The sequence below is a fragment of the Phodopus roborovskii genome, unplaced genomic scaffold, assembly GCF_943737965.1.
Source record: "Phodopus roborovskii unplaced genomic scaffold, PHOROB, whole genome shotgun sequence".
Taxonomy (NCBI): domain Eukaryota; kingdom Metazoa; phylum Chordata; class Mammalia; order Rodentia; family Cricetidae; genus Phodopus; species Phodopus roborovskii.
The window spans coordinates 39293661-39309769 of NW_026126517.1; the positions used below are offsets into that span (position 1 = coordinate 39293661).

At 39.4% G+C, this 16109-nt stretch overlaps 1 protein-coding gene and 1 pseudogene across 2 annotated transcripts in view; both read right to left on the reverse strand.

Annotated features, from left to right (window-relative positions):
- Window positions 1-16109, reverse strand: part of Pias1 (protein inhibitor of activated STAT 1) — a 111645-nt gene that overhangs the window by 33335 nt on the left and 62201 nt on the right. For both annotated transcript variants that reach the window (XM_051197711.1, XM_051197713.1), the window contains exons 3-6: window positions 11081-11165; window positions 10805-10852; window positions 5244-5334; window positions 4444-4578 (exon numbers count right to left, since the gene is read on the reverse strand). In XM_051197711.1, coding sequence (XP_051053668.1) covers window positions 4444-4578; window positions 5244-5334; window positions 10805-10852; window positions 11081-11165 — 359 coding nt within the window. The remainder of the gene's footprint in view (window positions 1-4443; window positions 4579-5243; window positions 5335-10804; window positions 10853-11080; window positions 11166-16109) is intronic.
- On the reverse strand, window positions 667-1164 carry LOC127231864 (60S ribosomal protein L29-like; annotated as a pseudogene).

Genomic DNA, 16109 nt, shown 5'->3' on the forward strand with positions numbered 1-16109 from the left:
AAAGGCATGTGCCACCAATGCTCTGCTGGTTTCAACTTTTTCTATAAAATTTAAAATTCTTTTTTTTTTTGCTTTTGTATTAGACAGGGCCTGATGCATCCCAGGATGTTATGGAGCCAAAGATGATGATGTGTTTCTGATCCTCCTGCCTCTACTTTCTGACTACTGGAGAATAGGTATGTGTCTCCAATCTTCAGAGTGCTTGGGATAAAACCATGAGCTTCTTGCATAGGAGGTAACTATTTTAACAACAACCCAAATCCATTTCTAATAAAGAAATTCACCAAAAGAGAAATATTGCAAATATATCATTCATATAATTAAGTTCTAAACTAATAGTGGGGCTGGGCATGATGGCACACACTTTTAATCCCAGCACTTCGGAAGCAGAGGCTGGTAGATCTCTTTGAGTTCCAGGCCAGCTAAAACTACATAATGAAGATCCTGTCTAAAACCAAACCAAGCAAACCAAAACCCCTCGTGGTGGGACAGAAGTTATGAGCTTTGAGCATCAGAACTTAGGTAGGGTTTTCTTTTTCTTTTCTTTTCTTTCTTTCTTTTTTTTTTAACAGATCTTGCCTCAAGTTTATTTGTAAAAACAGCATAGGGCACAGGTCATCTGCAGAAGTGTGTAGATGTGTCACACCAGTCCATCTGTCTTCACAGTTGGCAGAAACCATTTCTATGGGGCCTTGGCGCCTTTGGGAGCCTGAGCTGGAGCTGCAGCCTGGGCCTTAGATGGAGCCGAGGCCTCTGCCTTGGTTTGAACCTTGGGCTTTGGTTGGCAGAGCCTATGACCCTTGGCCATGTACTTTCTAATCTTCTTCCCAAGCTTGGGGTGAGCGATGAAAGCCAGACGGCTGAGTTTGCAGCCAGGACCCTTTGGTATCTTGGGTTTTACCACCTTGGGCTTCACAAGAGCCTTGATGGCCTCTGCGCGTGCACTCATTGCCTTGGCATTGTTTGCCTGCATCTTCTTCAGGCCTTTCTTGTTGTGTTTCTTGGCAAAGCGCATGTTCCTCAGGAATTTGGGGTCAACCCCCTTAAGAGATTCATATCTTTGCGATCGGGGTTTCTTGATGCCATTTCCGGGACTGGTTGTGTGTGGTGTGGTTCTTGGACTTGGCCATGTCGGAACAGTATCCGGTGGTACTCCTAGGTAGGGTTTTCTTACAAAGGTTTATAATTAGTGGTTAGACAGAACTGTCTAACTGGGGGTTTGGCTGGCTTCTAGTCTGGCTACCTTGGCTCAGAGGTGTATCAAAGAGTAGTAAGAGGACACTGGTGCTCTCTGTTTATATGTACACACACACACACACACACACACACACACACACACACACACCCCATTCTAATACTAAATACTAAAACAGGGGTAATATTCTCCTTAACAAAGGAACAATAAAGATGTTCAGTAGCACCTATGTAGTGTTTAAAAAGTTCCAGTTAGTAGAAGAACTAAGGCATAGTATGTATTTGTGTAAATGACAATCTCAAACTAAACACCACCTTCCTGTAAATACTAAGAAATCAACTAAAAAAAAAAAAAAATGAACATAAGTAGGAAATGTCCATAAACTAGTAGTTTCTGAATAAGCCAACAATAAATAACCCTAGAAAATCTAACAGAAACAAGAGATACACTTGAAATAGCAACAATAAAATTAATACAGAATTAAAAAGGATTCAGGACTTATGCCAGGCAGTGGTGGTATACACCTTTAGTCCTAGTAGTTGGAAGGTACAGGCAGGTGGATCTCTGTGAGTTTGAGGCTACCCTGACCTACAGAGCTAGTTCCAGGATACATAGAGAAACCCTGTCTTGAACCCCCACCCCTCAAAAAAAAAAAAAAAAAAAAAAAAAAAAAAGGATGCAGAACTCAGATACTAAACCTATTCAATTACTGAGGAGCATCAAGAATTTGAATAAATAGAGAAACATGGTTCTGGAATTGTTAACCCTATTTATTACCATTAAAAAACCCTCCCAGTCCCCTAACTTCCATCTATGACTAAAGAAATCTTACTCAAGAGTCTGAGAAAGCCCTGGAGGTAGAGTGAGGAAGGGAGAGGAAGACACATGGTTAAGTAATTCCACAGTTCATGTGTGAAGAGAAGGTTCACTGAGTCTCATGCTAATAAATTTGCCAATTCTCTTCAAGTCCTTCTCTCTTAACTCCTATTTCCTGACAGATTTAAGAGAAATCACCCAGAAAAAGTCAGAATGTGACTTTCCAGTCGTTTCACCGTCCTTCCTGCCTCCTTCCTGTTGTATCTCTCACTCTCTAAAAGATCCCCACCATCATCCAGACACATTAAAAAGTCTGTCTTTAAAACAAAGAACTCCCAATCTCATATCCTTCCAGCACATCGCCTTTTCTCTCCTAAGTGACAGGCTTGTAATTCGTCATCGCTACAGCTTATCTCCAGCCCATCACAACTGAACACTTCAATCTTCTATCAAAACTTCCTGCTAATGTCACCTGTGTGCTCACAAGTAAAACAGTTATTTTGTGTCTATAAGTTCATTTGTGTGTGCATGTGGAGGCCAAATATTGACAGTGGGTGTCATTCCTTGATCATTCTTGGCTAAGACTCCCATGAACAATTCTGTAATAGTTGGCTAAGAAGTGACTGCTGTATGATTTTGGCATCTACCCCAACTACTTAATCACTCTAAGGAGTAATCCTGTTTTAAACAGAAACATGTAAACTTTCTGCTGAAAAAGAGAAAAAGCTCCAGGCAGTGGTGGTGCATGCCTTTAATCACAGCACTCAGGAGACAGAGGCAGAGGCAGGTGAATCTCTGAGAGTTCAAGGCCAGCCTGGTCTACAGAATGAGTTCCAGGACAGCCAGGACGATACAGAGAAAGCTTGTCTTGAAAAAAGAAAAGGGGGAAGGGGCGAATGCTTACCTTTGACATTTCCCACAAAGCCCTGCATGGTTGAGCCTAGTCTTAGTCTCCAGAAAGTTCACTACACTTCAGGAACAGTGAAGCTGTCTCAGTTGCTTGGGAAAGCAGAGGCTCAACCCTACAACCGGGCTGCTGTGTTTCCTCTGAACTTTCCCAACTCCCATCTTTCTAGCTTTTCTCTCAAGTCACTGCTTCCTCAGGGAAGCCCATCCCTGACCTCTCTTCTCTTTCAAGTACTTGACTACACTAAGGTCCCCCAGTCACTTCTCCTTTTTAGCATTTAAATAACAGAACATTTCTTAGTGTGTATGTACAAAGCCCCTAGATCTCAGGCCCCAGGAAACAAAGATTTGTTCTTACAACAGTAGTACTATGCAGTGATATAATCTTAATTTATGAATAGAGGGGTTTACATTAGGAAGCTACAATAATTTTTCAACAAAAATTTAAAAGAGTGTCCTAGAAAACGAAAGCTAGACTAAGAAACACTATAGAAAAAGTTCAGAAACAGAAACATAGTATAAAAAATTATGTATGTAACAATGGTAGTTTCAGAACTACCATTTATTTAGAACTGGGTTGACTAGTGAAAATAATTTTCTCATACAACATGTGAATTCAAGATGCATTAAATATTTAAATATAAAACATGAAACCTTTGTAATCTAGGAGTCTAGCTTAATAACATAAGTTTGGCAAGCATGGGCAGACAGAGCATGATGGGAAGGGGGAAAGACTACAAAGCAAAAAACTGGTTAACATTTGGTGTTATGAAAATTTAAATCTACATAGAAATAACCACATAGATAAAAGCTAACAACCAGAGACAAATATTTACAAGATGTATCAAAGGGCGAATTCTCAGCATATTAAACCTAGAAGACAATTAAGAAAAGAACAAAAGAGAATTTGACATGGATGCATATTTAAAATGTAAATAAGTATAAACACCAAGTATGTTCACTCTCACCAAAATCAAAAGGGATACTAAATGCTAACATTTACTTAATGGTAAAGAATTTTTAAAAAGAAGTGTTTGCAGGCATGCAAATAAACACTGTAAGTCAGAGAACACATTTGTACATCTTTGGAGAAAGCCATCTGTCATGCACATAAAACTTCTCAAAATTCTTCATGCTCTTTGGCTCAAAAATTCTACTTCTGAGAATTTACTGTAAGGAAATCATCATGCATGTATGCAAAGCTACATCTGCCAGGATATACAAAGCTAAGCACTCAACATCAGAGAATAGGTTAAATAGTACATATTCTTATCACTATATGATATAGTCAATTAACATGCTGCAGAAGAATATGTAATGACACAGGAAGAAGTTTATGATAAATTATAGAGTGAAAAACCAATAGAGACTATATGATCCTGTTTTCAAGTAGGAATAGCCTAAAAATTCACTGTGAGACAAAAATCTCTTTCTACTCACTACCTTATAATTCACACATTATAGGCAGCCATGGCAATTAAGCCTTCTTCATGACAGAAAAGAGCTACAAACAAAAGCTTACTTACTCTTCCAATTTCCGCAGTCCAAGAAACAACAATGGTATTTGGTACTGTCGTGGACAATCTGACAAGTGAGGTGATATTAATTGGTCGGCTAGGTCGCTTTGGTTCCACACCATTTTTAGTAGGTGGAAGGTAACCCTAAGGAAGAAATATAATTTATTTCTATTTCCATAATTGTTTCCATTTCTTTAAAAAAAAACCTACAAATTACATGCTAGAAAATACAAGTATTTTCATTAAAAGTATGGAAGCAAACATTTATGACTTACTTAGGCAATGATCCCTCCAAACAACCTAACAGTCTCACTTTAGGGGGGGGGGCAGTGATCTTGTCTACGAATCAAAATGAGTTCACAATGGCTTAAGGAGGTATACAAACAAGGAGCATTCCAGGGGAAACAAGCATAGCTCCTATGCTCACTGCATCTAAGACACAGAAGCCTTCTGAACTCTGCTCATTACAGGCATACAGGCATACAGGCATACAGGCTCACAGGATTCTGTCCCCCTAAAACCCAGCACAACATTGATGCTACCACAGGCAATGCTATAATTTTCTCTGCATGGCTCATGTCACAGCTGCTAACTGAAGTCTCCATGCCCCACCGAGTCACATGACTACACAGTAAAATGTCTCCTCCCTGTAGTAGTAGGGCTAAACCCAGGGTCTTTTCCATACTAAGCAAGCACCAGCTTTAGTCTCCAAAATGTTCCTTAATGTAACATTAGAATTAAAAACCTCTAAGATGATTTATGTAATAGTCATATAGGTAATGTACTTCAAAATTGTGTTTAGAACTTACTGGAAGGCTGCAAGGTTTTGTATTCACTTTCACACAAAGGTTGGGTGGGAAGTGATCTTCTTGTGGACAACTGGTTTCTGATAAACAAAACCTAAATGACAAAGTTGGTCAAGTTTAATTTCCTTTATTAAAAGATAAACTCTTAATTTAATATTTTTATTTGATAGCCAACGTGAAAGACGATCAATTTTAAAACAGAAAAGGAACAATAAAAGCAGTATATTTTACATAAAGAATATACACAGGCAAACAGAATTAAAACACAGTTGATCTTTTAGTGGTCTCAATTGTATAGGCCCACTTGTGCATGTGTGTAACTTGGTGATGTCTTAAACAAACCAGAAGAAACACCGGTTAGCCTAGATATCGAAAAACATCAAGAATTTAGATAATCCACAAATGCATAAAATGTGTATGGTTAATAGTGTTCCAAGTTACCATAAATGATATATAAATCTATTACTTAAATTTTAAAGTCCATCAAAAATCCGAACACAGACCAACCACACCTGGTGCCATTCTCAATCAAAGTGAAACAAACACAAAGCTGAGTATTAAGTCACAACTGTACAAAACAGTAGCCCACACTATGCTGCTGGAGGGATGTCACAGATGCCTCCTGCTTCTGGGCAACTGGACAGACCCTGAGTATGTGCTGGGGACAAAAGTAAAAAGGAAATAAAGGTTAAATAATTTACTTCTTAATCTCTGTACAAGTGAACAGAGTGAGAACAAGAATTCCAAAACTGCCTCCTGTTTCTAAAGCAGTGAGGGTCCATTTCCCACTGGTTGGGACCAGTAATTTCTTTCAGCAGTCCTTCAATCCCCAAAATAGACAATCCCAGTAAAAAAAATGTCCTTACATGTTTTTTTCTTTGTTTTCACCAAATATAGCATATACGGAACATGTGCTAATTGGCTGTCTAGGCTGTCAGTCAACATTCAGTTAGGTTTGGGGGGGGGGGATACTCCAAAGTTACATGTGATTGGGCATAGAGGCCACACCTTCTATCCTAGCACTCAGAAAGCAGAAACAGGAGGACCTCTGTGAGTTCCAGCTAGCCAGGGCTATGCAGCAAATACCCTTTCTTAAACAACCAAGAAGGTTACATGTGGATTTAGGAGAAGGGGTAGGAGTTTACCACCTTAATTCCTTATCCCTCACCTAAGTTGCTTAAGGTCAATAGTAAATAGTTTCATTGAGTATCTATCTAGATTAGCAATTATAAATACCAACTTGCAGTAGTAGTGTTCATGACAACTTTAGAATTATCCAACTTCTGAGGGACAGTAGATTCCTTAGATTTATTAGCAGATGTTAAATTCATTTATTTTTTATTTTTTTTTTTGTTTGAAATTATATCATGGCCCTCCCTCATTGTTTTCTTTTAAATTCATGACCTCTCTCTCCTTAATAGTGTTTCTAAACATCTGACTTAACAACAGTAAAAGGATGCCACAACTCCTAATTATTCAAGTGTAATAATAAATTCAAACAAAGACACTATGATACCTGAACATGTAGGAAAGAATACTCTACACAAGTGACTCCATTTCAATTAGGTAAAAGGTGAAATGTCAGCATTCTCAAAAACTGAAGGCAAAGAGGGGCCAATAGCAGACAGTTCCTGGGAGAAGCTTCACAAGTGTGGGAGCAAAAGATCCATAAATAAAAACAGACTAGGTGATTAATAGTAACCAAATAATTTCTCATGATTTAGATAAATAGTCATAATGAAGAAATAAAAAAGGCACAGACATCTTTAATAATATACTAGCTTAGCGATGGGGAATGAAGAGACAAAGGGAACAAGAAAGACTATTTTATTAAGATACAAGGACTGACAACAAATTGCAAAAAATAGCACAAAATGTTTTAGGTGATTTTTATCCATGGAAATCTGGAGATAAATTTTAAATGAAAATGGAGGGAGGGGAGAGGGAGTTAGGAGAAAGAGAAGGGGAGAAGAGGGGAGAGGTGGGCATGAGGGAACAGGAAGATTGAGACAGGGAAAGAACAGAGGAGAGCAAGAAAAGAGATACCATAATACCATGATAGGTTTAAGGAGAAATGCCCAGAGATCTACAAGGATGAACACAACTAACAATCTAAGCAATAGTGGAGAGCCTACCTTTAATGCCCTTCCCCTATAATGAGATTGATGACTACCTTATTATATGCCATCCTAGAGCCTTCATCTAGTAGCTAGCTGATGGAAGCAGAAGCAGACACCCACAGCTAAACACTGAGCTGAACTCTTGGAAACCAGTTGCAGACAGGGAGGAGTGATAAGCAAATGAGGTCAAGACCAGACTAGAGAAACCCACAGAAGCTGCTGACCTGAACAAGGGGAAGCTCATGGATTCCATCCAGTCTGATAGCTGGGAAACCGGCATACGATGGATTCAGACCCCCTGAATGTGGGTGTTAGTTAAGAGGACTGGGCAGTCTATGGGGGCCTCTAATAATGGATCAGTATTTATCCCTAGTATATGAATGGATTTGGGAGCCCATCCCACACAGAGGGATACTCTCTCAGCTTAGACACATGGGGGAGGGCCTAGGCTCTATCCCAAATGATATGACAGACTTTGAAGATTCTCCATGGAAGAAGGTTTCACCTTCCCTGGGGAGCAGAAAGGGGATGGGCTGGTGTTTGAGGGGAGGATGGGAGGGTGAGGAAACTGGGATTGACATGTGAAAAATCTTGTTTTAAATTTAAATAAAAAAAGAAAAAAAAGTTTTTGGTGAGTTTGAGACTAGCCTGGTCTACAAAAACAAGTTGAAGGAGAGCTAGGGCTATATAGTAACAACTGGATTCAACATCAACAAACAAGTAAATAAAATAAGGTTAGGGATACAACAGTCTTCTAATTTTAAGAGATGTTGCGTGTATGAATCTCTGTAAGAACATGCGTGTGCAGGTGACCGTGGAGGCCAGAAGAAAGCATCAGATTCCCTGGAGCTGGAGTTCTAGGTGGTTGTAACCTCCTGGATGTGGGTGCTGGTAACCAAATTCTCCAGCCCTAGCCAAATCATTTTTAATCATCAAGAATGCCATGGAATTTCTCAATTAGCTGCTGTTCTAGTTAATTTTATGTAACCTGACACAAGCTGGAGTCATCTCATAGGAGGGACTCACAATTGATAAACAGCTTCTAAAGATCAGGCTATAGGCAAGCCCATACATAGGGTATTTTCTTAATGATTGATCTGGTAGGACCCAGCCCATGGTGAGTGGTGTTACTCTGGGCTGGTGATCTTGGATACTAAAAGAAAATAGGCTGAAGCCAGGTGTGGTGGCACACACTTAATCTCAGCACTCAAGAGGCAGAGGTAGGTGGATCTCTCTGAGTTTGAGGCCAGCCTGGTCTACACAGTGAGTTCCAGGACAGCCAGGGCTATGTATAGAGAGCCTGTCTCAAAAACACCAAAACAAATTAGTAACAGCAACAGCAACAACAAAAAAGCAGGCTGAGCAAGCCATGAGGGGCAAGCCAGTGATCAGTGTTCCTCCATGCCTTCTGTGTATCAGCTCCTGCCTCCAGGTTCTTGCCTGGTTTGAGTTTCTGCCTCAATAGATTATGACTCATGATATGTAGGCCAAATAAACTCTTTCCTCTCCAAGTCGTTTTGGGTCACTATGTCTCATAACAGCAATAGTAACCCATAACAAAGATTATATCTAAGAATGGTAATTTTTCTTCAAAATGTAAACCGTATTTGTTGAAAAGAAATCCTAAGCATAGTCACTAGATCTTAGTCTAAGAATATAAGTTACTAGATTACAGTCCAAGCTATGGTTTTCAACCTTTATTTTGGTATTGGGAACCTAGAAGTCAGATACAACAGATAAGGGAGTGGGGCTTGTATTCAGTAGACATACACTGGGCAAAGAGGCTCCAGTGTTGAGCCACTAGTAAATATGCACAGAAAGCAATGTTTGAAACAAGTAAAGGATAAACAGCTGGGAGTAGTAGCTCACACCTGAAATTGTAGCACTTGGGAGACAGAGGCAGGAGGATTGCTGTAAGTTCCAGGCCATCTTAGGAGAGATCCTACCTCAAAAACAAAAACAAAATAAGAACACCCACTATCCAAAACAGGCGGGTGGTAGGCACTGAAATTTGGCTGAGCAGGTAAGGCACTTGCTGTCAAGTCTGGAAACCCAAGTTTGAATCTTGGAACTTTAAGTGACTCCCTCAGGTTGCCTTCTGATTCCTATGTGCACATACACCCAAACAAATCAACAGACAAGTAAATGTGGTTGTGAGAAAACTATGTAAACACAAGAAGTACAGAATAGTGCAGCAACATGTAATTAGTTATGAAGGCACTGCATTTTGTCCTTTATTTGTTCAGTCATGTTCACAGTCTGCTCCTGACAAAAATGAAGTACCATTCACACTCAATGACACTTCTGCCAGTGCCTTTTAGAACCAAGTGTTAGATTAAGGCTGGTCCTGTTGTTTTAGGGTGCCTAAATCCTGTCAATCTCTTGGCTTTCTCAACAAGTTTGACCTCACTTTTAAGAGGTTCGGTGAGAGGTGCTTGCATGGCCCCATAAGGTTGGGTGGTGTGTAGACTAATCTCTTTTCTGGCTCACTGGTGCATTTTAAATCTGTATGTGACTGTTGTTACCAGGTTGTTTACAGGGGAAACAGCTCACTGAGGAAACCGACTACGTTGCTTTCTGCTATCTCTTATTCTAATGGGATATAGATACTGGCCAAGTATTGAAAAACAGCAAAGTGGGTTTACATAAGAAAAAAAAGGGGGAGGTGGATAGCTGGCTCAGTGGTTAGGAGCACTGACTTCTTTTCCAGAAGACCCAGGTTCAATTCCCAGCACCCACATGGCAGTTCACAACTGACTCTAACTCCAGTTCCAGAAAATCCAAACCCTCACACAGACATACATGAGGCAAAACACCAATGCACATGGAATAAAAATAAAGCAGAAAACAAAACAACAACAAAACTAATTGGAAAAAAAAAAAAAAAGAATAAAAGATTTCTTAGATGCTCCGCGAGGGAATCAAGGGCCAAGAAATAAAGCTTGAGAAGGGGTGGGTGCAAGAATGTGCTGGCATGCTTCTATACATTTCTGACAATGTCCACAAAATGTCTAGTGGTGCGGGTTTGGAATTAGGGAAAAGTGAAACAGGATGAGGTGGGTTAGAATGTCTGGTGAGTGTTCATGAGATTCTGCAGACTGATGTTCTGTCTGCTTCTTCGGTAGAGAAGGCAAATGAACTCACAGAGAGCCTCCTGAGCCTGCCTCCTAAGTAAGTGCTGGGATTAAAGGCCCATGTCACCACAACTACCCAAAAGTTGATTGCCTTAATTGTCTTTAAAGACACCAATTACAGCTTCCCAACCACCTGAGGACTACCACCATGCAGAAGACCCACTCGGGGCAGCAAACAGCTTCTCACAATGCTTTCTCTTCCTAGGGAGTACACCCAATATCTTGTTGAAAACTGAGGCAATTTTTTAAAACCTTAATCTCTAAGGAAGGTATTTTAAAATTTGAATATAAATTAGAGTCAACACTGTACCTTAATTGGACCTGTACTGTGAAGTCACATTTGGTCCCAGAAATATCCCTAAAATAGAATAAAAATAAACTTTTAAATATATACATAAAGGCATGTTACTGCATTCCTAAATACCAGAAATGTCATCAGTGCACGTACTTGTGTGTGTGCTTACATGTGCAAGCATGTGTGTGTGTCTGTGTGTGAGAATGAGAGAAATATGCTGGAAGCCACCCCATTTACTATAGTTGGTACTGGGTTTACCCCAAACTGCAGGTCAGATGGAAGGTGACTTACATGGAGCTGCTGATCTGCTGCACCTGTTGTGGAGTCAAGGCAAATGCAAAACAGGTTTCCCGAAAGCGCTGGCTGTTGTCTGATGCTGAAGAAGAAAAGAGTTACATTTTAATAACCTTAAAGTTCATCAGAACAGCAGACAATAGCCAGAACCACATCATTAATTAACTGTAGTATATCCTAGAGACCAGACAATAAAAGCACTGAGAATTAACAAATATTCTAGATGTACTATATCAGACAGAAAGATACAGAGAGGCTTATATTCCAGAAATAGCACATTAGAATTCAAATTGAGAGTACATAGCAAAAAGTTGTCTAATTATATGCACATTTCTATAACAGCATACTGACACTAATTTCATTTTAAATGTAATTATGTAAACTCATTTAAATATACATAGTTTCTAAGCTAAGAAACAAATGTACCTGCTTTGAGATCTGCACAGGTGAAATTGCATTTAGTTGTTGTCTCCTGCTTATACTAGGCTTGTTTGTTTGTTTGTTTGTATTGAAATAGGATCTTGCCACAATGCTATGTAGCCAAGGTGAGCTTCAAATATACCCCTCCTGTGCCTAGATCCTAAATGCTGAGATTATAGGTGTGCACCACCACACCTAGACACCACATACCCTTTATACAGTATCATACACATACAGTTTCTCTTATTCTTAGATGAGTTCACTCCTCAAAGATGGAACAAGGTATAAGAGAAATACAAGAACGAAGAATGAAAAGGATGGGGGGGGGAAGGAAACCCAGTAAGCAGCTGAGTAAGCACTTGTTATTGTAGAACAGGGATTCCCCAACTATGCTGAGATCAACAACAGATCCCACCACTTTATAAAAGATTTAGGCACACAGAATCGAAAACAAACACACAGTGTCAGGGTGTCAAACATTGAATGATTATTTGCTGAGTAAATAAATAAACTGTAAACATTAAGAAATATCAGGCCTGGAGGTATGGCTCCATTGGAAGGTTGCTTGCTAGCAAACTGCAGTACCACATGGACTGGGTGTGGTGGCACACATGAGTAATCTCAGTACTCAAGAGGAGATGGAGGTTCAAAAGGTCAAGGTTATTCAACTACATATTGAGTTTAAGGCCAGCCTGGGCTACTTGAGGTCCTGTCTTTCAGGGGAAAAAAATGTAAATCACTTTTCCAAGGTAATTCCCTACAACAAAAGAATCAATAAGAGTTATTACCAAGGAATTCTTGATCGTGGGCTAACACTACAGAGAAGCTAATTGTTGGCTAATTTCAATCTATTGCTTAACTGGGTTTGTTCTCTTGCAAGCAGAACTTAAGTCACCTCAATTGCAGCATGCCTCATGGAGAAATATGCATAACCACTATGAGAAAAAGCAAGGGAAAAGAGAGCAGAGTGCGGGTCTAAATTTACATCTCAGTGCAGGAGCAGCATCTTTTAAAGGTTAGATTTGCATTTCTACTTCATGTGTAGGGTGAGGCTTTTTCTTAAAGAATCTATCACCAAGGAACGGTTGCTAGCCAAAAAAAAGTTATTGTGACTGCGATAATCTGGCAATGACCAATAACCAAGAAGCAGCTTGCAGGAAAGCAAACATTGCCCTCGGTCAGCAACCCAAGCAGCTAGCTTTCCTTCTCAGAGGGTCCTGCATGGAGATTTTTTTGCCCAGCAGGCTTGGCCTAATTTAAATCTAAGGCTCTACTCTAAAACAGCGTTAAAATAATCTCCCCAAAACAAAAACTCATATTATTCACTAGGCAAAAAGTTAGATTCATCTTCCAATACATGACTATTGTGAAGTTTCAGATGTGTACAGATTTAGCAAGACAAGATGAATGCTAAAACAATATGGCTACTTCTTCCATCCTACAATGATTTAAAATCTGCAACGCCATAGATTCTACCCACTGGTGCCATAAAGCACTGGCATTATACAGAACAGCCATTTTCAAGGTATCAGAAAACATGGACACCTTCTCCCACCCCATCAGCCATTTCTCAACATACCCTAGGCTGTGACAGTTATGATCACCTTTTAATGTTCAAAATATCTATAGCCTCTCTGCACTGGCCCAACTCTGTGGGAGGGTCATGCTGCCTGTGAAGTGAAGAGGGGCTCTGCCTCAAACAAAACTCACATCACAGATTGTCCACTGACATCCATGAGTGACACAACACACATGTGCCTTCATACATGAACATGTATGAAACACACACACACAAACACACACACATATTAATGAACAAATATTTGAAATAAAATTTTTATGTAGCTTACTCTATTAGCTATCTCCTTTGTAAATTCTTATACTAATTAAGATCAGTACACCAATTCTTTTATTTGTTGTTTCTATAAATTTTACACATTTGAAATTTATTTTAGTATATGATATTAAAAAATTAAAATTCTATTACTTCAAATTGCTTACAGTTATTTGCTAAGTAATTCAGACTTTCAAGCTACACATGGCACATGCCTTTAATCCCAGCATTTGGGAGGCAGATATCTTTGAGTTCAGGGTCCGCCTGGTCCATGAGAAAGTTCCAGGATAGCTAGGGCTATGTAAAGAGAAACTGCCTCAAAGAAAGAAACAAACAAAAGCTAAAATTGTACTTTCTTACAATTATATGCTTGTTTGATCCTATATTAGATACTTACACTCAAGTTACTTTGTTTTTTAAGCTATTTTTCCACCGACCATTTCTCTGCATCCAAACTTGTGATCCTCCTGCCTCATCAGCCTCTTCAGTGCCAGGGTTTCAGGCAGGCTTTCCATGCCCAGCTTCCACTGCTCTTTTATCTTGGTACTAGAATACTACTTTTAATTTCCATAGCTTATTATGCTTTAGAATCTCATCATTAGGTTTCTCCATATCCATTTTTCTTTCCAGAAGAAGGCTCAAATACACAGCCATCTAGATAGATTTCCAACTATTAGGATATTTTGGGACTGTGGCGGGTATATCCATGTGCAGGCCAGAAGACAATGTGGGATATCTTCCATATGCTCTCCACTTTTGTTCTCTTGGGTCTCTCATAGAGCCTAAAGCTCACTAGTACAGCAAGGCTGGTTGATTAGAGAAATCCTGGGACCCATCTGTCCCCAGCCCCACTGCTGTATTACAGGCAGATACAGCCAGCCACACCTGGCTTTTTTCTGTAAACACTGGGGATCCAAATTCAGGTCCTCATGCTTGCAGAACAAGTGCTCTTACCCACTGAGCCATCTCTGAGTCCTATAATGGTAATAACCATTAATTGTTTAAAGACAGATGATGACCAGGCTAGCCTTGAACTCATAGAAATCCACCTGCCTCTGCCTCCTGAGTGTTGGAATTAAAGGCCTATGCCACCATGATGGCTATTATTATGACTTTTAAAGCCCAATTATATTTCAAACAGAAATACTATAAAAACCTACAACTTACTTTAATCTTTCTGTCCTGGAATACTATACCTGTATCCACTGATTCATAATCTCAAACTATTATTTCCATCATATAGCTACACAATGTTCACAAACATCCTTTTTATACCAAATACCTAATTATAGGAGATGTCTGAATAAGAATACATATAAAAGAGTATAAGCAAAAAAATAACAAAAATAATCGCTATATATTGCTATGGGAGTGAGCCTCAAAATATATTAAGAGGCTGGAGAGATGGCACTGTGGTTGAGAGCACTTGTTCCTGCACAGGACCTGTGTTCAATTTCCACATGGTGGCTCACAACCATTCATAACCCCAGTTCCAGGGGAGCCAATGTCCTTTTCTGACCTCCAAGAGCACCAGGCACAAATATGGTACACATACATTCATGCAGGCAGAACACTCACATGCATAAAATAAATATAAAAGAAATTTAAATAGAAAAGAAAAAAGTTTAAATATCATTCAAGTATATAAGAGAAACCAAAACACAAGATAAAGAAAAACACCATTTACTGTCGTTGGTGTAAGAGAAGGAGTAGGAATATACAAAAGGTGCTGAGAGTGGTGGCACAAGCTTTTGGTACCCACACGCAAGAGACAAAGGCAGGAGTTCAGGAGAGCTGCACGATGAGATCCTGTCTCACATAAAAAGAAGGTAATATAGAAAGGGCTGAATATGGCAGTGTACACCTGTAATGCCAGCACTTGGAGGCAGAGGGTATGAGAATTCTCCAAGTTTAAGGCCAGCCTGGTTTACATACAAGATGAGATGCTGTTTCAAACAAAACAACCACCCCCCAAAAACTATGTATCTGTATACCCATTTGTATACATATACAGATACATAAATAATGGCTTTTTTGAGAAAAATGAAAAGAAAGGTAAAACTTGAACTAATTAAAAATGGTCATCTATGGCCACTAAGATGGCTTAGTGGGTAAAGGTGTTTGTTAAGCAAGCCTAGTGACCTGAATTCAATCCTTTGAAAGGCATATAAGAGTGAAAGGAAGGGGCTGGAAAGATGGCTCAGTGATTAAGAGCACTGGCTGCTCTTCCAGAAGTCCTGAGTTCAATTCCCAGCAACCACATGGTGCTTACAACCATTTATAATGAGATCTGGTGCCCTCTTCTGGCATGCAGGCAGAACACTGTATACATGATAATAAAGTTAAAGAAAAAAAAAAAAAAAGGATGGAAGGAAATTACCAAATCCACAAAGTAGTCTCCTGACCTCCACACCCACATTATGGCACATAGACCCAATTATAAATAATTACATATTTTTAAATTAAAAAATTTAAAGGTTACCCATGAGAGGCAGAGGATAATGATTAAGGACAAAAGTGAGAATGAAGTGAATCTTTTACTATAGTTCTGTACTTAATACGATCTCGCTTTCACTGTTGCTCAAGTTGCCCATTACTCAATAATAAAGTAAATTTTTTTTACACACTGAAGGTTCCAAGTTAGGCTGGATGATCCATCTGCCTCTGTCTTCTCAGCACTGAACAGTTATTATATCATCATATCTAGCTTCAACATGGGTGCAAGGTAATAAACACAGGTCCACATGCTTGCACAGCAAGCATTTTACTGGC